Source organism: Equus quagga, chromosome 3, assembly GCF_021613505.1.
Source record: "Equus quagga isolate Etosha38 chromosome 3, UCLA_HA_Equagga_1.0, whole genome shotgun sequence".
Classification (NCBI taxonomy): Eukaryota; Metazoa; Chordata; class Mammalia; order Perissodactyla; family Equidae; genus Equus; species Equus quagga.
This window is the reverse complement of record NC_060269.1, coordinates 116949511-116971348: the sequence shown is the minus strand read 5'-3', so window position 1 is coordinate 116971348 and position 21838 is coordinate 116949511. Positions and strand designations below refer to the sequence as shown.

The 21838-nt window shown below is 38.9% G+C and overlaps 1 protein-coding gene across 1 annotated transcript; it reads left to right on the top strand.

The window, feature by feature from the left end:
* The first annotated feature begins 262 nt into the window (after positions 1-262).
* Positions 263-20032, top strand: LOC124237467 (magnesium transporter NIPA3). Its single transcript, XM_046657131.1, has 6 exons — positions 263-394; positions 8617-8883; positions 12567-12623; positions 15601-15691; positions 17771-17931; positions 18460-20032. Exons 1-6 carry the CDS (start codon positions 349-351, stop codon positions 19065-19067), a joined length of 1230 nt encoding a protein of 409 aa, XP_046513087.1. The 5' UTR covers positions 263-348; the 3' UTR covers positions 19068-20032.
* The last annotated feature ends 1806 nt before the right edge of the window (positions 20033-21838 follow it).

Here is a 21838-nt window from a genome sequence, read left to right as displayed (position 1 = left end):
TAGGGCCTCAGCACAGCCTTTACTCCACTGAATTCTCGGACAGCTGCCTGGGCGGCCTCCGGGCTCCGAGACACGTCTTTCCTCTGGGCTGTGCCTACCTTCTCCGCTGCGCGGCTCCAGCAGCCCGCTGTGCGCTCAGAATTAGCGCCCAATCTCCGCCCTCGGGGGCTTGGCTCGCGCGGAGGCCCCACCCAGCCATCCCCATTGGCTGATGATGTCCGGGGGCGGGGTCTGAGCACGCACCTGTCCGAGACTCCTCAGCTCCACCCCAAAGCGTATCCACCGGGAGGAGAAGCCCAGGCGGGTAAGGAGCGAGCGCTTGCGCCCGGGAAGCCCCGTCCGGGGGCCATGGGGGAACAGCTGAGGCTGCCGCCGGGAGAACCCTGCCGAGAAGGTGAGTGTCGGCCCCGAGCCGGGGCCCTGGCGTCTGGGTAGCGATGAGACCGGGTGGACGGTCCCGGGTCCTGTGGAGAAGAGTAAGGGATACACCCACTCTTAGTGCATTCATTCATGCATTTATTCTGTCGGCCAGCCAGCCGATCAACAAGTATTTATTGGTGCCTACAGTATGCCAGGCTCGGTGGGAAAGCCTGAGTCCAACAAGACATACCATGTGGCTCCTACTCCGGTGCGGAAGGCAGACCCATGTAAATTACAGGGTGCTGAGTATCGTGACGGGGAAGTTCAGGGTGGTGTGGTAAGACTCCCAAGTCTCGTCTGAGAAAGACGTTTCCTCTGACTCAAGACTCATACCCAGAGTCCGCGGTCGACATCACCCAGTGAGCAGAGAGAGTGTCCGGAGACCAGGCAGGACTCCTGTGTACTCCCTGCTCTGGCTCCGCGAGGGTCAGATTCCGTGGAATGTCAGGCGCCCTGGTCTTCGGGGGAGGGCGCTGGACCCGCCTGGGCCGCCCACATCTCTCGTCTTTCTTCGAGATGAAAATATCTCTTACCCCATTAGCCTCGCGGATGACTCTCACTGTGCAGTCACTTCTTGGCTGCTTAAAGTGCGAGCCTCACGGAAGAGGAGCCGGGAACTGGGCGTAGTCATTTGTGAGTTTCTCACTACTTGCTGGACTGTTTTCAGCCCCCACCCACAAGATGTAAAATCACTGGGCGCTGCCCCTTGCCCTCTGCCGCGAAGTTACAACGCTGGCAGGGTTTCTACATTCTCAATGCAGAAGGCAGGGGTGAGCCTGGATAAAATAGGGACCGGGGGACAGGGGCAGGGGGGTATGCGGACAGGAAGGGTGTGTATCAACTGAAATGATGGTTTTCACGATGTCACGGGGAAAGTCGATTTCTAATTTATCTGGTAATGACGTAAAGAGGGAGGGGGCAACGAGGGGCGTGGCAAGAACTATGCTTTCCCAAAGTTGCTGGCAACTTCCCGGGTTTTCTATCCTCCTGGCTCTTCCAGCTTACAACCTGATGTGGAGAGTCAAAAAAAAAAAAAAAAAAAATGCAATGAACTAGTCAAAACAATGCGGGGCACAGGGGGAAGAGGACACACAAAGAAAGAGAAAACCCTTGTATAATTCACAAACTATTCAAAAGCCGAGGTTTTGGAAGTGGTTACTAAGGCAGCTGGATCTAGAATTATTTCCTAGATAGTCTACTTTGTCTCAGTAATTCCAAAACCATTAAGTCAGTCTTTTACTGACCCATCCACCCTTATTTACCTGAGGATATTTAAGTAAGGAGGGTGTGTGAATTACACCAATTGTTTGAACTTCCGGATGTTTTCCCTGCTTTGCTCATACATTTAGTTCCGAAAAGAACTATTCAAGCTCTCTGCTTAATACGTGTGACTAACTGTGATAATTAATCATGTGGGAGGCTGGTGGGGAAGACAAGAGAAATCAGAATCTGCTATTATGAGTAGTGATGGAAAGAGCTTAGTTTTTGGCAGCAGGTTTCATGGCATTTGCCCGTCTTCTCAGCTATGATTTAGCCTCCTTGAGTCTTTCTTCCACTATAAGTTGGGAATAATTTCTACAGTTGACAGTTGTGAGGAATATAGAGGGATTGCATATGAAACACACACAGTTCAGAGCCTGACATGGAGTAAAGGCTCAATTTTTCATTTATTCATTCATTTGAATAGCAAGAGTCCCATGTGCCAGGTGTTGGCCTAGTGCTGGTATAGAGGGATTTGAAAGACAGTCTTGTTCTAGACTCTACAACCAGGTACCTACTCCCAAGCAGCTTACTGTCTAGACGGCAGATAGTATGCAAGAAACGAATAAAAAAGAAATTACAAAAGTGGTGAGTGCATGGATAATGTATTGAGAGAACTGGGGTGTTCAGATTGTGTACTCAGGAAAGGCCCCATGGAGAAAGTGACATACAAGCTGGGACCCTTTCCTACATCCTCATTCTTTCACTTTTCTTAACTTCAAGAGGATTTTTTGGGTTTTTTTGAGGATTTAGGGACTTTCGTAATATAGAGAGTGTGAAGTGTGGAAACATGCAGTTTGTGTAGGAGATCTGATGGTTTCCAGTCCTCCTAGAGTACTCTGCTTCTAAACACACTGAGAGTAGGAAGATCTTGCTTAGAAATACAGGTTTTTAACTTTTTAAGAAATTGACAGTATCTCTTCAATTTTATTTTGGTTAATTGAAATAATGGGCTTTTTACCCAACTCTATTGGAGTGTAAGTATAGATGTGTCTCCTATGACTTGAATTCCAACTTTGTTTAAAATTATTTCTCATTCTTTTTCTGCTCCAAATTTGTGCTAAGTTATTTCTCATTCCTATCCTGCTCCCCTAAGTCCTGTTAATTCCCTCACTAGAACTGTCGGCTCCGTGACAACAGAGAACTGTTCGTCTGTCTTGTCGATCACTATCCCGCCAGTTCTTAGACTAGGGCCTGGCACCCAGGGAGTGCTCAGTAAGAATTTGCTAAGTGTTGAACAAATGAGTACCTAACCTGGGGCCTTACATGGCAGGTGTTCAACAACTATTTTTTTGATAGAATAAATGAAATAGCTATATGGATATACAGTGCTGTTATAAAGCCGTAATTAATCTGTAACAGGAAGTTTGTTTGATTGGCAGTATTCAATAGGGGGATATGAAGAAAAGTGACTGAGAAGTTCCTTTAGATTGGGAAGGCAGATAAGATCTTTCTAAAGAGGTGACATTTTAAGTGAGAGTTTAGTAACTGGAAGGAGCTAGCTATGGCGGCCACTACTCAGGCTGAGTAAGGGCTACTTAAGGTTTGAGGTGAGAAGGAACCTAGCCTATCAAAGGAACAGAAACAAACAAACAAACAGACAATAGTAAGGAGCAAGGTTAGAGAGAGAGCCTGAGGCAGGCTTCTGTAGGCCCTTGTAGACTGCAGTGGGCATTTTGGATTTTTTCTGAATGAGAAGGGGAGCCATTGGAATTTTGGAAGGAGAGAGAAAATGGAAAGGAGCCTTATCTAAAGGCTCGTTTCACCTGATCTTACCCCCTACTGCTCTTCAACACCACCACCCCCCACCCCCACATCTCCTACCACCTCTCCCCCACCCCTACTCCCATCCCCTCACCCCTCACCCCCACCCCCATCGCCCAACCCCCTGCATCTCATACCATCTCTCTTCTCTCTTCCCTCACACCAGTCAGCCTGGCTGGTCACAGTTCCTTCCACCCCTCAAGCAAATTCTCACCTCAGGGTTTTTCTATTTACACTTAGCAGAGGGGTTTTTCCATTTAATGCTGTTTTTAAAAAAGGATTCCTTTATGCTGCTTTTACTGCTTTCCGTGGCACTCCACATTTTATGTAGTTGTTAATTCACTGGTTTATTTGATTTCCCCCATTATAATGAATACTAGAGAGCAGGAATTTTCTTTTATTCACCATTGTATCCCCAGCTTCTAGAAAATGCCTGACAGTTAACAGATACTCAAAAAGTATTTGTTGACTCAATGAGTGAAAAGATGATGTCGATGAAAATAATCCATATCCAATCTATAAATGAAAATTTGGATGAGTTTATTCTGAGCTTAAATCTGAGGATTATAACCTGGGAGAGTCTTTCCACAAAGGAACAGAGCACTCCAAAGAAGTGGGGGTATACAGGGTGGTTATATACCCTCAAAGAGTATGTTTCACATATGATTGAAATGTCCCTTTTACAATAGTCACGAGGCTGCTCCATCAGCACAGCGATTGATGGAAACAGCAGTTAGGTCTGCTGTCTCAGTGAACACGGCAGGGTGGCAGGTCTCTTGCCTTGAGCTGGGCGGTCACAGATGAGCGCTGCAATCAGTTCCCAGCCTAAAGAAAGATGCTTAATCTTTAAGGAGATGCCAATGTTGGGAGGGGGAGGGAAGTTGCACCTTTATCTCAAAGTATCTAAGCAGATATACAATGCATGCTCAATGGCCACAGTCAGGCCCTCTTGGAAAAACAAAGTCAGGCCGAATTAGGTTTATACCAAATGGCTTCCTCATATACTCCAATATATCCTATTGCTTGCCATTTTTATTTGTCAATGACTAGTGTTGTTTCAGAGAATGAGTGACAGGGAGAGAGAGAAATGCAATATAATGTCAGAGGTGTGCAAGCTTCATATCATGTAAAGCTTTAAAAAAGTCCAGGATTAGGAGTTTAAATTTTGTTATAATTGCAGTGAGTGGGGGGGGGCGGAAATTAAGCAGGGGAGTGGCATATTCTGATTGACACTGTCTGATATTTGGAGATTAAATTGTAGGGAACAGAAAGAGATTTCATTTGTTCTTTCCTTTGCTGCTATGAATGGGCAGGTGTATCAGTCCTCTGTTGCCACATATCACACAATCCAAAACCCAATGGCTAAAAACAACACTCACATATTCTTGCTTATGTGTCTGTAGGTCAGCTAATGGTTGACTGCCCTAGACTAGGTTCACCTGGATTTAGATTCTTTATGTGGGATGAGCTCATATCTGCTCCATGAGTTTTCATTCTGGGGCCCAGGCTGAAGGGGCAGCAGCTCCTCAGGGAAGCTATATTCCTGACAAATACAGAGATGCAAGAGAGTAAACCCAGACCTGTTAGTACATTTGGAGCCCCACTGGCCACCAACTCACTTCCAGCCCAATATCAGGGGATGAATATTCTGTCCACATTGTGAGAGGTAAGGGAATGAATATTTGCTGAATAATAATCCAGACTAATACAGAGCAGATCGTGAGACAATTATTTTCACAAACTGGAAATATCTTGCCGTGATTAAAAATATAGTTTTATACAATCACTGACTTCTTAGAAATCAGATATCCTACTCCATGTAATAAACTGAACAATTTAAATCACTATTTTCTATAGGCAAAGTGTACTTGAAAAAATTATTCAAAGCATTTCATCTTGGTGTAAACATTAATAATAATTTTCAACTGGCTTTGTTTGTACTCTATGTTTTTACTTTTCTTAAATACAAAAAATACTGGCCTTGGAATTGGATTATGTGGCGCTGGCTTTGGAAATTACACGACTTCGGCAAGTCACTTAATATCTTGGCCACAGGTGCTTTCAAATGTCTTCCAACTACAAGTACCTGTGAGTTTAGAGCTAGTCCATCAGCAACATTTGTGAGCTGCCAGGATTGTAACTAAGTTACTCTGGGAACAAAGATAGCTTATGATCGAGCCACAGAATTATAGAAGGCATCTTCAGAATCATCAAGTCAAACTCCTTCATTTTAGAAATGAGGAAACTGAAGCCAAGAGTGATTATTCAACTTGCCCATGATTATAGATAGTTAGTAATGGAGCTTAAGATGGGGAAAGGCATATAACCAAATAGAAATTTGAACTTTGTTTTAAAATTTTTAAGTTGTGTATGTAAGTAAACTTTCACACCTGTACATAGAAGATACGTATTAAGTTGAACCATGTGAAACTGCTATATTTGTAGGTTCAGAAATTGTCAAATATCATCAATTACACATGGTTCAGCGTAATTGAGGACATTGGCAGTACCGTTTGTAAGAGCAAAAACACTGTAAATTACCCAAATGTCCACCAACTATAAAATAGAAAAATTGATGGTGAGATAGTCATACAGTGGAATTCTATAAACTAGTGGCGGGAAAAACAAACTCTGAAGTATAGCCACATGCATCTACATTGATAAATATCAAAAACAAGCAAGTCACCAAAGAATACATACCGTATGCTTCCATTTTTATATGTGCAAAAAGAGGCAAAACTAAACAATTTATTATTTGAAGAAATAATCATATAGGGGAAATAATTTTTTTAAAAGCAAAAGAATGTCAAGCAGAAAATCAGGACAGTCATTACCTCTGAGGGGCAATGTTTTATTTCTTAAACTGGATGGTTTATATATTGGTGTATATTGAATTATTTTTCTTTCTAATCGACACATGTTTCCTAAATATTAATTACTCAATATGTGGAAAAGTAAATAATAACAACATCAAAGAAGTAATACATGATTCCTACTGGCAGGAGTATAAATTGGTAAAATTGCTTTAGAGGGCTATTCACAGTGTCTATTAAAATGAAAAATAATGAATGTAATAGGTTTTCTCTTTCTTTGTTGAATAAATTCTAGGTTAAACTCCCTGAATAATTATTTTGCTTGCTCAGATCTTAGGAAGCCAGCTCTGATTTTGAGGTCCCTCTGATTCCTCTGAAACACTGCAGAGTCCCTGCCTCACCCACCCCTCCCCTCCTGCTCTTCCCTGCTCCAAACCCACCAACCCACCATTCACTTTCTTACTCCCTCACCCCCTCCTTCAATCACATCTGCCATAGTCTCTCTTCTTAATATGCTTCCAAACCATATAACAATTAAAGTTCTAAGGTCGGTGGCCCGACAAGATTTTTATTATTTTTCCTTCCATAAAACTTGCAGCATTAATGTCCGCTGCTTACAATGGAAACTTACAAAATGCAAGAAAGATTACTTCCTCTCTCTCCCTTATCACCCTTTGCCCCTATGGCCCATAAAATGTCGGAAACATTTTGCTATGTCAACAGCTGAGAAAGAATATTGTTTCACTGGAATGAGATCCACCCACACTATTTTCAGAGATAAAGTTTTGAAATGGTTATGTTAACTACGTAGTAAGGGACACTAATGCAGCCATGGAATTCACTGGAAAGTCAAGTGGGATGTTTTCTCAGGAATTAATGCAGCTGAAATTCTTACTATCAGAAATTGCTTTCCACTCTTGGGGTTTAGATGAGGTGAACAGTGCCCAGAACAAGGTTGCTAAGGGTGAACTTGTTTGAAATTTTGTAGCAATTCTTGTTAAAACAACCTGCCTGAAAATTCCTTGACCTTATAGAATATCCCTAAAGTAATACAATTCTCCTTGGAATATTTAGAAGTTTTGTCTTAGAAAACTTTTATCCTGTATCTCTGAATCGAAGTTGGTTCATTTTCAAGTTACAGAGATAAATGAAATTATGATCATGAAAAGCTTGAATTCAATTATTTTACCTTTTTCTAGAACTGAACCTTATGGTTGTTTCTTAAGTCTGTATGTGATAAAATTCAGATGACCTCGTAAGGTTTTGCCAGGGAAGCATAGATCCAATGTTTTGTTTCTAAGACATTATTTGGTCTTTTGTTGTTTTGTTTTGTCTTTGTTTTGTTATTTCTTCTTAAGATTTTTGAGATGCAAAACTGATTTTTGTCCTCAAATTCTAAAATTGTACTTGATTAATTTTTCTTTGCCCTTTTTTGTTTAGCATAATTCATAATGGGAAAATATGCCTTTTAAAAGGAAAAAAAAGTTGAAAATGCAATCAGAAAATCTAGCCACAATGTCACATTGTCGACAGCTTTTCAAGTGGAGAACAGATTGTACAAAGTTTCTTATATAGTGTAAAATATTTTCTTTTTTGTGTTTTAATTTTACCTCAAAATTCCCAAGTACTTATAATAATGGGTCTGGTTCAGTGTATTTACATACTCTTTTGAGTCCTATTTTTAAAAAAGCCTACTGATGTTTAATTCACTTTTCTCCTAGATTCCATTTTATTTAGGAGAAAGTGAATTAATAGACCTGAAAAATCACGCTCTTCAGGGACAGATAGTACAGAAAACTAAGCCCACTTAAAAATATGTTTTCTGAAATGCACGATTCATACTCCACCAAATGGGTTAGCTCAATTCCTCCAGCATGGTGATTTCTAGACCAGTGGGTTTGTTGCGCCCTTTCCCTGTGTCACAAACACTGCTTTCCAGGAGACAGGCTGATGATGTGAAGGAGTGAAGTGGATGTGGGGGGGCTGTGATGAATTGCTGAGCCCAAGCCAGTTCTAAAAAGCTACACGCTGCTCCAGCAGGATGCTCTTTTGCTAGAACAAAGAACCAAGTATTGCCAGATTCTCCAATTTATAAGAGGAATCCAGACTTTCACGCGAAACCTCTCCTTTTAAATGATGACAACTAAACAATTTTTTAAACATTTTTGAGAACCTGTATGAGCCAAACTCAACGTGTCCACAGGCCTGTGGACCACCCACCAGGGACTTCCCTTTCATTCAGCAAAAACAGTGTTTCAGTACCATCTACGCAACTTTCTATTTCCTGCAGAGAGGGAGTAAATAAACATTAATGCACCTCCCTTTCCTTTGCTGACATTTGTTTCTTTCCTTTTTCCAGGCTACGTGCTGTCTCTGGTCTGTCCTAACTCCTCCCAGGCTTGGTGTGAGATCACAAATGTGTCACAGCCGTTGGCTTCTCCTGTCCTCTACAGGGACCTGAATTCCAGCATAACCAACTTGAGCATTTCTGCAAATGTAGAAAACAAATGCAATCTTTATGTGGGCCTGGTACTGGCAGTGAGTTCCAGTGTTTTTATTGGCTCCAGCTTCGTATTGAAAAAGAAGGGCCTCTTGCAACTGGCCAACAAGGGTGTTACTAGAGCTGGTAAGAAACGGATGCAACTAACGAATTTAAGTTTCTAACTGCAGAATTAATGCCATTGTAAGACCATAATGCTATAGTAATAATATTTTGCTGTCTCTGTATATCTTAGCCTCTGTCTTCCTTCTTAGCAATTCTCTTATCAGCAGTTTCCAGGATTGAGCCAGTTATATCTCCTTTAGAGCGAGACCAAAATTCTTGCTTCAAGAGGTTTCTGTGTGGTGTGGGTTCCTCTTTCATAGCTTAGACTGGAGCTGCAGTATTCAAAGTCAGATCGTGCTGCTCCCTTTCTTAAAACATGTCAGTGACATTTCTTTGCACTCAGAATAAAATCCAAGCATCTTTCCACAGCCTCAGACCTCCTGCATGAAATAGCCCGGCTACCTCTCCAGCTTCCTCTTCTGCTACCCTCCCAGTCACCGACTTTTCTCTGGTTCCTCCAGTATACCAAGTTCTTTGCCACCTCCAGGTCTTTTCCCTTTGCCTGGAGCTCTCGTCTCCTCCCCTTCATTTGGCTGATTCATCCTTCAGACTTCAGCTTACACATCACCACCCTAGAAAGGCCTTCCTTGACCCTCCTCTCAGGAGAGGTCCCCCTCACCACCCCCCCTGTTACTCATGGCACTAATGCTTTCCTTCATTGTGCTGAGAATAAGTCGTCATGGTACATTTATTGTTTATTGACTTGTTGTCAACAGGTTTGCTTGTTTATTGATAGTAGGGTCACAGGAGCAAGAATCTTCCTACCATAGTGCTTGACACCCAGTAAATGTTTGTTAAATCAATAAACGGACAGCAGTAGAATTGGGTTTCTATTTATTTTAAGTCACACAAATTTTTAAATTTTATTTATTATTTTTTAATATTATTATTTAATTTTAATATTTTTATTATTAATTATATTATATATATTATATTATATATAATAATATATATTAACATTATATTAAATAATATTATTATTTAATTTTAAATTTTATTTTATTATTTTAAGTCACACTTCCCATGCTGGGTAGCTCTGCTTGACTATCCTTCATTAACTCTGACTTTTCCATCATTCTTATCAAGAATAATACCATAAAAGAGCTAAATAATATTCTAAAGTTCATTTGGAAAAATAAACAACTATGAATTGTGCAAACAAGTTTCTAAAAGAGCACTATTGAGGGGAGATTTGCACTATCAGAAAATAAAACATACTATAATGCTATATTAATTAAAACAGTTTGGTACTGGCATTAAAAAATAGACAAAATAGTAAAAAATAATTGAAAACTTATAAGAGGACCTAAGTACATATAACAATTTAATATATGATTTTTGAAAGTGGCGTTTCATTCTACTGGAGAAGGGATAGGTTATTCAATCAAAGGTATGGCGAAAATTGGAAAAAATTAGAAGAGAAAAATCTAAGAATTCTAATTTATGCCATTCAGCAAAATAAATTCCACATAGTTCAGAGTTGAATTTAAAATGAAATAATTTTTTAAAAACCTAAAAGAAGGCTTTTTTAAGCATAAAGATAAAGGAAGAATCTATTCTATATAAAGGAAGAGATTATCTGGATTGACAAAAAAAATTCATATATGGAAACACTTAACTAAAACTAAAAAGGAAATGACATACAGGGAGAAATTTTCAAAATATATGAAAAAGGGTAGTTAAGATCCACAATATATAAAGAGTGACTATAGTCATTAAGAAAAAGATTAGTACTGTCAACGAAAATAATCCATAACCAATCTATAAATGAAAATTTGCGTGAGTTTATTCTGAGCTAAAATGTGAGGACCATGGCCCGGGGCTTTCTTCCCGAAGGAAGAAAGGGCACCAAAGAAGTGGTGTGCACAGAGTGGTTATATACCCCCAAAGAGGATGTTTCACATATGATTGAAATGTCCCTTTTACAATAGTCTCAAGACTGCCCTGTCGGCACAGCGATTGATGGACACAGCAGGTAGGTCTGCTGTCTCAGTGGACACAGCAGGGTGGCAGGTCTGCTATCTCCAGCTGGGTGGTCACAGGTGAGCACAGCAATCAGTTCCTAGCCTAAGGAAAGATGCTTATCCTTAAGGAAATGCCAATGTGGGGGGAAGTTGCACCTTTATCTTAAGGCCATTTGTTCTTGCCATAGTAAATGTTTAAAGCAGATATACAATGCATGGTCTATGGCCATGTCAGGCCCTTTTGGAAAAAACAAAGTCAGGCTGAATTAGGTTTACGCCAAATGGCTTCCTCATATACTCCAATGTGTTCTATTGCTTGCCATTTCTATTTGCCAGTACTTTGACAAAAAATAGGCAAAGCACATAAATAAGAAACTCACAAAATAAGAAATGCAAGTGGCCAATAAACATAAATAAGTAAGTGTTATTTCACTAGTACCCAACGAGATATCAACTGTGTAACAATGAGCTCCTAGGTTCTTGCCTACCATTTTAACAACATTTTGTGGGTTTTTTTTTTTAAGATAATGCCGTATGTTGGTAAGGGACTTTGGGAAATAAATAGCCCTCCCAAACATAGCTGGAGGCAGTATAAATGGGTACAAACTTCCCTGAGAGAATTTGAGAAATCTTAAAAATGTTAATGTCTTAAAACCTAATAATTCCACTTTTGGGAATTTTTCTTAAGAAGTGAACAAGGATACCACCTAGATTTATATACCAGGATATTTATTTAAGGGTCTTATATAATGAGAACAAAACTAGAAAGAGTATATATATATACATATATTCACATATGATTGAATATATATATATATATAATGGCATACAGGTCAAGTAAAGAATTATATACCAGATTTGGGAATATTCAACCATTAATTAAGGACATGAGAAAATATTTGTGATATTAAGTTTTTAAAAGGATTATAAAATCATATTGTAATATGATTCCAATTTAGTCATTTGCAAGTTTTGTAAGGGGAAAATCCTAAATAAACATAGTTAACTACCTTGCAAGATAATCTTCACAGCTAATGTATCCTGTTTAATTTAACTGTAACAAAATCAGATAGGCCAAATCCACAGGGTTAAGTGTGTTAAAATCGATGAGACAATTCGGTTTTCTATAGCAAACATAACAATGACCTAAGGTCACAGAGTACAGTAGTGGGAGGATAAGTCTTTGAATAGCTTAGGAAAGCTTTTTGTCCATTTCAGTAGACAAGGCACAAATTGAGTTTCATGATGCCACAGTAGGCAATGAGCAGAGTCCAGCTGGCAAGTGCTCATTATCCTCTGTTTGACTATCCAAAACCTCTAAAGCTCTTATGTCAGTCATCATCTTCTCTTTAAGGTCCTCATTAGGTACCAATGTAACTTATGATTTACAGTTTGCTGTCTTGAATTTTAACTGTGACTGAAAAAAAAGTGTTTAAGGCCTATGAGGCTCTATCCACATTTTCGAATGGCATAAATATAGTAAACATGATAATGAAATAAAATTTTCCTGCAAATTGAAAATGTTACTTTCTGTAGAAATCAAAGATGACGTAATAGGAAGTGTTAGAAGATCTTTGGAAATGACCAAGTAAATAATTTAAGCTAAAAGAATAGATATACTAACTTGGCCTTAAGTCTTGCCTTTTCCAACCGTGTTCCAGTTACCCTTCCTAGAAGTCAATTCTTCGAAGCTTCTTCCTCCACTTTAAAACTTAATTTTTATTTTTATTGTTTTCCTAGGACGAGGTGGGCATTCTTACCTCAAAGAATGGCTCTGGTGGGCAGGATTACTCTCAAGTAAGTCCTTAATGCTGAGAATAGTGTTTGCTTGTAAAATGATAAATAAATTATGTGGAATTGTTCAAAATTGATTAATTTACCTTCCTGGTAAGGACGGCGTTTAAGTCCAGAAATTTTTGTGCAGTTATAATATATTGTCTTATATATAAAATAAGTCATGTGTAACAGACATTTCTCCAAAGAAGATATACGGATGGCCAATAGACACATGAAAAGGTGCTCGTCATCACTAATCATCAGGGAAATGCAAATCAAAACTACACTAAGATATCACCTTACACCTGTTAGATTGGCAAAAACATCCAAAACCCAGAGCGACAAATGTTGGAGAGGCTGTGGAGAAAAGGGAACCCTCATACACTGTTGGTGGGAATGCAAACTGGTGCAGCCACTGTGGAAAACAGTATGGAGATTCCTCAAAAAGTTAAGAATAGAAATACCTTATGACCCAGCCATCCCACTACTGGGTATCTATCCTAAGAACCTGAAATCTGCAATTTCAGAAGCTCCATGCACCCCTATCTTCATTGCAGCATTATTCAGAATAGCCAAGTCATGGAACCAACCCAAATGCCCAGCAACTGATGACTGGATAAAGAAGTTGTGGTATATATATACAATGGAATACTACTCAGCCATAAAAAAGGACAAAGTTGTCCCATTCACAACAACATGGATAGACCTTGAGAGTATTATGTTGAGTGAAATAAGCCAGACAGAGAAAGACGAACTCTGTATGACTCCACTCATAGGTGGTAGTTAACATATGGACAAAGAGAACTGATCAGTGGTTGCCAGGGGAAAGGGGGTGGGGGGAGGGCACTAGGGGTGAAGTGGTGTACCTACAACATGACTAATAATGATGTACAACTGTAATTTCACAAGGATGTTAACTTTCATAACCTTAATAAAAAAAAATAAGTCATATGTATTTAGAACTGATTTTTACTCTTCCTTCCCCCCACCCTGATGTGCCCAATTCTGTCTTGGAATGCAAGGAAAAAAGTTAACATTTGAAATATTATATTGTGTTACAAACTTATCCTTCTCTTGTATTTTATTCCCCATAACAATTAAGGAAAATGCTTTCCTCCCACATTTTCCCAGCTCCAAATTCGAATTTGTGACTATTTTAGCGGCATGTATTGTAAGGAATGGGTCCATTTTCCTGGCCAGGACCAAACCATGGGTAAATTAAAGTCCCCTCTGGCTGCTTGGTGCTGAACAAAAGGAGAAAAGATGAAGGTTGGCAGCACTCCCCTTGCTTCCAGACTGCCCTGAGGATTGAATGAGACTGCGGCCTGGAAGCCCTTTCTAAATGCTGCTGTGATGTCCGCAGAGAAGGCAGTGTTAGCTCCCTCAGGCACTTTGTCAGATTCCTATCTCCCTCCTAACTCCTCGGAACGTTGTTAAATCCCAAACCTAAAACTTCCAAAGAAACAACCTCATAAACTGTAGTTTCATGCAGAAGCGTTAAAATTTCCATTTATTTTCCCATATAAAGTAACCCATTTCAGTATTTGTGAGATCCTGTGAAAACAAAGAATTGGAAAACTTTTCTTTAATAAATGGTGGAATCTAAAAGGGTGATGAATAAAAATAATTTATATTTGTGTAACTCTTTCAGTTTTTAAGGTGTTCTCACATCTGTTTTTTACTTCATGTGAAAAAAAGCTGACAAGCGCTGTACTGAGAAGATTCCAGAGAGATATTTGAAGAAGTCTTTCCCCTTTTCTCTCTCTCACTTACTTGCATGTCCTCACCCTCTACTCGCACAATAGAATGAAAATATAGGTAGAATATTATATGGCTATATTTAAAGGGTTATTCTCATCATATACAAAGTTTATGCCAGTATTGAAGAGAGAAAAGCATAAGTCTTCAACATTAGAGATTTTATCTAGTAACAAACATATAGTACTATAATCATGAAATCAATATTTTCCTAGAAAGCTGTCAATAAAGATAAAAATGTAAATAATATGAAGTATTCAAGCAAAGCTTAATATTCTAAGGAAACTGCCATGGCTCTTCTTAAGAGAGCAACCTCCTAATTATTCTGTAAGTTTCCATTTGTTTTATGATGTTTTCTGGAAGCTAAATCCTCCTTTAGATTTGGGGTTGGGAGGAAGCAGAATATAACAGCCAGAGGGAAAAAGTAAGATTGTGCTGGTGTCTTTTGGGTGTTCAAGAAGCTCTTTCTACCATAAGTGTTTGCTTGGCGTAGTTTGCCAGCATGAAATACTAAATTCTGTGTGCAAGCTTCAGTTGTGACCTGTGAGAATAATTTGCCCCCAGTACAAGAGCCTAGCTCTTGGAGGGGTTTTCCCTCACTCTAGAAGTTATTTGTCTCACAGTATCTCATGGAAGTCTAGAGTCCTCAGATAAGAAAAAGATTGCAGGAGCACATTGTTATGACTTTAAAGCAGCTGCTAGGATCTCCTTGCGCTACTAAGACGCTATTAGCTGCTTGCAGATCACCTGCAATTCAGCGATGCCTGTCCGCATGGGCCTCGGCATTTCTGCCTGTCCCCAGCCCAGACATTAGATCTCTACAAAGCCTTCTAATCTTACAAGTTGTTTTTTTGTTAATTTGCCTAACAGTAGGTATTCTTGAGCAAACAGAATGATTCTCTGCTTAATACAAAATTACAACTACTACATTTCATCAGAGTGACCAAATACATTTTTGATCCTGAAGAAGCTAAAATCTCTATTGAAAGTCATTGAAAATGGGTATTCATGTGTCACCACTGTTTGCATTAGTTGAGTTGGTCTCATCAGGTAATTACAGGTTATCTGCATCCCTTCAAACCAATCATCCTCCCCCATAAAAAAAGTTGAATCGTTCCTTCTCGATGCATCCATCAGTGTCTTTGGGATAAGAGTCTCCTGCCTTGCATGCATCATTTGTTTTTCTCTTCTGATAAACAAGTCCATCTTTTTAATATTAATACTGCTGCTTGCTTTCCAGTGGGAGCGGGGGAGGCTGCGAATTTTGCAGCCTATGCTTTTGCACCTGCCACCTTGGTCACCCCACTAGGCGCTCTGAGCGTTCTCATAAGGTACGTGAGCGATCGGAGCCTGGCTTCTCCATGATGAACTTAAGTCACAGAAAATATATGGTTCAGCATATGTCAAAACAAAATTAAAAATCTCAAAAATAATTTGAGAAGACTACACAATAATTATCAGTGGAAATAGGAATTAAATAGATTGTCTTGTTTAGAAAACCTTTGTGAGAATGAGCCGGTTTCCTGCTAACATAAAGTAATTGCATGTTATTTTTGTGACGATTCGATCAAGCCTAGGAGATTTTTTCTCTCTCTCACCTGAACAAATTGCCACAGCCCTGTTAATCTTTTCTGTTGTCATAGTGGTTAATGACCATAGTTATTAGAAGACTTTAAAAAGCATAGCGTTTTTCTGTTGGTTTTGGGGGTTTTTTTTTGGCTTTTTATTGAAATATAGTTGACATACAACATTATGTTAGTTTCAGGTGTACGACATAGTGATTCGACGTTTATATTCATTATGAAATGATCGCCACAATAAGTTTAGTAACCATCTGAGTTTCACTTATATGTGGAATCTGAAAAACAAAACAAAACAGAAACAGTCTCATAGAAACAGAGGGGAGGAGCATAGAGGGTTACGTGAAATAGGTGAAGGGGATTAAGAGGTACAGACTCCGAGTTCTGTGAATAAGTCACGGGGATGTGACATAAAGCATAGGGAATATAGTCCATAATATCGTAAAAAGCATAGTGTTTGTGTTAAATTTCAACTTTCACCAAAAGTCTTCCATTGTCTGCTAGTACTTCCGTTTAGAGACCTCTTAGTTTCTTTTAGTGCTGGAAACAGGAATAATTTTCCTGTTCATAGAATGTGGATCTAATTTTTCTGAGCTGGTCTTTTTATGATCGCAAATGAATGTGTTCAATGAGCCCATGAAGTCTTTTATTTTGTAGCTAAGCAACTGTTTTGTTTGTTGTCTTTTTCTTTTCCTCTTATCTCCATTCATTATCAACCGCTAGTAGAAAGCTTATGAGTAGGCCTACCCCCTTCTTTTCATCTTATTTGTAGAAGTGTTGTGGGAATTAAATGAGTTAATACACACACATACACGTAAAGCAATGAATGATAGCTGTTACTAGCGTTTTCACCGAGGCTGCAGTCCTCACAAGTGGCCACACGAGGGCGACTCTAGGAAATCACCTCGTAAGTGACCACAATCTTGGGGTCAAATGGGTACCGATAATGACCTGATGGGAGTGCCAGGGCATCAGGGGAAGGAGGTTGGTGCGCAGGAGCTGCTGCAGACCTACTGGTGGGGCAGTGGAATGTCATACTTTGGTGTCCATGGTGGTGCCAATCTAGATCTTCCTGAAGCCAGGGCAACTGAAGCAGTGGGGGCATTAGATGGCGAAAGTATCAGGACCGCAGCAGCTGGTAAGGAAATATTTCAGTGTTTTTGACAACCCATATTATTGTACTTGTGTGTATAGTCGTCCCTCGATATCCCTCGATATCCTTGATATCGGTGAGGAATTGGTTCCAGGCACCCACGGATACCAAACTCTGCGGATGTTCAAGCCCGTTAGTAGCCCCACTGTATCTACGGGTTCCGCATCCGCGATTCAAGCAACTGCGGATTGCAAGCGTAGCGCATCATCTGCGGTTGGTGGAATCCACGGATATCAAGAGCCCACTCTTCTAGCTAAATATCAGCCCTGAGCAGAGTGATTCTTCTTTAGGCATGTATCTTTCTTTGAAGCATTCATGAGCAGACGTATTCTGAATGTATCATTCTAGTAAGATGTGAAAGATCTTCCATTTTGTTTGGCCTTAGAGGAGAAGATGGAAAAATTAAAAATGAATTGAGTAGGAACTATTGGAAAGCCATGGGAAAATTACAGGGGTGTAAATTGTCTATGATAACTGTTTAGATATAAAAGCAATAAAGCAAATTTGATTGACCATCATTTCTGAGTTTTAAAATTATCAGGTTTTTCAGTGTCGCATGGCACAATCAGATCAGTTAATGGGGACACAGAGTGGCATGTTCCACAGTGTGACTTCTAAGCTGCTATGGAATCAAAAGGTAATCGAACAAGAGTGATTTTTTTTTCTTCTCCCAACAGTGCAATATTGTCTTCCTATTTTTTAAATGAGCGCTTGAACATTCATGGAAAAATAGGCTGCATATTAAGTATATTGGGGTCAACTGTGATGGTTATCCACGCTCCGCAAGAAGAGGAAGTCACATCTTTGCACGAAATGGAAATGAAATTGAGAGACCCAGGTCTGTGATTCAACTGAAAGAAACACTCAAATTCTGCTCCACTTTCTCTCCTCATCAAATGATGTTCGTAATAATATCTCAAGGCTCCCTACAAGACTAGTTATGGGTTGTGAGATATAGTGAGGTTTGATTGAGTATCACAAGTCTTCTGAAAAAGCGACACAACTTATTTTGTGTTCGTGCTTCCCCTCTACAAAAGGAAAGGAAGCGATGGGGATATGAGAGGCAAAGGACTCATACTCCAATCCAAACTTTGGCCAGTTTCTCCCTCTGAAAATAAAAAGTCAGTCAGACAATGTCTGTCATACCTCATAGTGGTATCTGTGAGATTCCAATAATATGTTTGTGAAAGTTCATTGTAACATATTGAGAGCCATGCAGGAAAATGTTATTGTCCTTGTCTTTTAATTTAATCTCTCTTTTCTTTCCAAAACACCTGTGCTCTTAAACTCATGACTGACAGGATTTCACAAAGGCATGATCCTATTAGCATTTTCTGAAGTCTTAATTCTTTTCTCTTCCTAACAGGATTTATTTCCTTTGCTGTGATCATAACTGTGATCTCTTTGGTGCTGATTTTGATCGTGGCTCCCAAGAAAGGACAGACCAATATATTGGTTTACATTTCAATCTGTTCATTGATTGGGGCGTTTTCAGTTTCCTCTGTCAAGGGCCTGGGAATTGCCATTAAGGAACTATTGGAATGGAAGCCAGTTTACAAGCATCCCCTGGTCTTTGTTTTGCTGGCTGTACTTGTGCTTTCAGTGACAACACAGATTAACTATCTCAACAAGGCCCTGGACACCTTTAATACATCGCTTGTGACTCCCATTTATTATGTGTTCTTCACGTCCATGGTAGTGACTTGCTCCGCCATCTTATTCCAAGAATGGTATGGTATGAAAGCTGGAGATGTCATTGGGACCTTGAGTGGGTTCTTCACCATTATCAATGGCATCTTCCTTCTACATGCTTTTAAAAACACTGACATTACCTGGAGTGAGCTGACATCCACTAAGAAAGAAGTCTTCTCTCTGAATGGCAGTGAAGACAAATATGTGTTACTAGAGAACAGAGAATGTTCAGCCCCAGAATACAATGATGACATTACATTGTTTAGCAGGACTGATGATTGAAGTATCTAGAAACCCTGAACTTTAATCAACATGAGGCACTTGGAGAGGAGAAAAATACCTAATTCTTGGATGAACTACGAAGAAAGCTGGCATTTTTAAGTTCTAACTAATAATTTGGATGTGAGGCCAAATAAAAACACCTTCATTTTTGGCCATCAGCTTTGAAGATCAAGGTTTTGATCCTCCTCCAGAAGACTTCTGATGCTTTTCATTTCTGCAAACTTGAAATATTCCCTGTGCACGAAAGAAGTTAAAGAGTTAGATGAGTCTCAGATCATCTCTTTCTTCTGGTCACAATGTCTTTGGCTCTGCCAGACGGCTCTCCATTTCTTTGGCTGCTCTTCCTAGTCTCACAGTAATTCACAGGTGAACTTCACTGTGTGCTGAGAAGTCACCACTCTCTGATGAGTCGTAGTTCCACATCGTTAAAACTGAGCTTCGAGATCACTGCTGCTCTTCCTCCCCCTCCACAACTTCCTTCTTCCTAAGCTAGATAGCTAAAGAGGAGAGCGTGAAAGAAAAAAATAGGCCTGCCTTGGAAATCTGTTCCGTGGTGGGCTAGAATGTACAAGACAGAAGTACCGATGAAGGGCTTATGAACTGTAATTTATTGACATATCATAGAATTTTATTGCTAATTAAAAAGAGGAGAATGGAGGAGGGAGAAAAATGTTTTATATTTTAGATAAATGAAACACATCTCTTTTTTCTTTTCAGGAAAACAAAAAACAAACACAAATGATTATGTTTGTGGGTTTTTTTTAACTCAGACCTGGACAATATAAGACAAAGTTGAGTTTCTGGAGAAGTCCAAGCAAATTCAGCTTTCGAGTTACTTATCTTCATTTAGTTCCTTTCTTTTACTACTATACCAAAGGTCATTTTTTGTTGTTGTTGATGTAGAGACTTTTGTAAATAATTGCTACATTATTTTAGGATTATATGGTACACTTCCATTTTTCTCAAATGTTCAATCCCCAAAAGGTGAGTTTTCCATAGACTGTTTGGAAACAACTAGAAAAATCTTTGTGAAAAACCTGAATGGGTTGTCATAATTGTTCTCTTGAAATTTGGCACTTTCACTCTTATTAAGGAAATTATAATTAACTGCCAACCGTTTTAAAAATGTATATATCCTACCACAATATGTGGTAGATTATCTTTTTCTGTTAAATTTCATCTTGATCATGTTTTCCATACATTTTTTTAGGTGTTTTGGGAGAATAGAAAGGGAAGTTAACTTCTTAGAAAACAGAATATTCAGACCTCAAGGATCACTACAGGAAAATACATTTTGCTTATTAAAACTTACATAAAATTTTTCTGTCTCCAAGGACATGGCAGGAATAATATTTTTGGTGGTCTTTAATGTTTATGGACAGATTTCTCCTCATTAATTTAATGAAAAGACATTAGCTATCTGATTTCTAGACCAACCTTACTTCTCTCAAAATAAAACAGAAATCCTAACCAGAAAGTTGCATCATTTAAAAAAAAGGAAGAAAAACCCTTCAGGGTGACTGGATTTTCTGTTCAACATCAAACGTTATTAGTTTTGTTTGTAATCTAGCTCAAGTCTATCCAGGGTAGTAATAATTGTAAATTCTATTATTCAGAATTCTATCAAGCTGACCTCAGCATTTTTCCAGTTCTATTGAACTGTGCCTGATGTTCACAGTGATGGCCTGAGGTTACTGCATTATAATTTCTTCAGTGTAGGTTAGTATTAAGTGCAATTTAGTGCATTCCAAATTTTTGAAAAGTGATAATCCCTGGAAGATACACAGGTTGATACCTCAGGTCAAATATGTGTTTACTCTGTCGATTGCTATTTCACTTGAATAGAATATCAGATATATAAGCTATGAACACAAGTTTGTAGGAAAAGTATTTTCTGGAAAGGTAGTGTTTGGAAATTGTAGAAATTCTTTTAAAGTTTTTCTTTTTTCTATTGAGAACTCTGTTGGTTTCTCTGGGACATCTTCTTGGGGAAGAAATTAATGGCATCCAACCTGAGGCTGTGGTAATAGTTCTGCACGCTAGTGAATTTTAGTGTCGGTTCTCAAATGTCACCTGTTACAAAACTTTGCCTGCGGTATATTGCACCCAGGTGGAACATTCTTGGAATCCAAGAACCCATGTGTACCCTGGATTGAAAAATGAACTGGTGTTGACACATATGCCCAGGAGAAAGGCTGAGAAAGATTTAATGAGTTGAAACACATTGAGAAACAATGAAATATTTGAAAAACTCTGAAAATCTCTGGTGGGCATATGCATTGAAAAACCAAACTGTTATTGCAAATCTAAAACTAAGAATTAATTTTTCCCAAATATGAAGATATTATTTAAGGAAGTATAAAATGCTGGATCCCTGTATTCAGATTAACTATGTTAGTCTTAACTGGTAGTTTTGTATATGTATATATTTTAATATTTATACTTTATTTGTGTCACATAGATATCTTCTTAAGATTTATTATGTAAATATCTGCACATGTCATTAAGGATTACAAAGTTGTGCTCACACAGCCAAATTGAAAACTTTTCCTAATTCTGTAAACGTAATACTTTCATTTTATTTTTTGACTTATGATTTTATTCTTAGCTCAATGGTTAATGATTTTTTAGTTCAGATTGCAGAAAGTTCATAAAACCCTTTAGATTTAGCAGCATGAAATTAAATTAACACCTATGTTTTAAGAGTACTAAATTAAATACATGGAAAACACCATGTGTTATGCCTCATATATAATAGGCATTTAACAAAA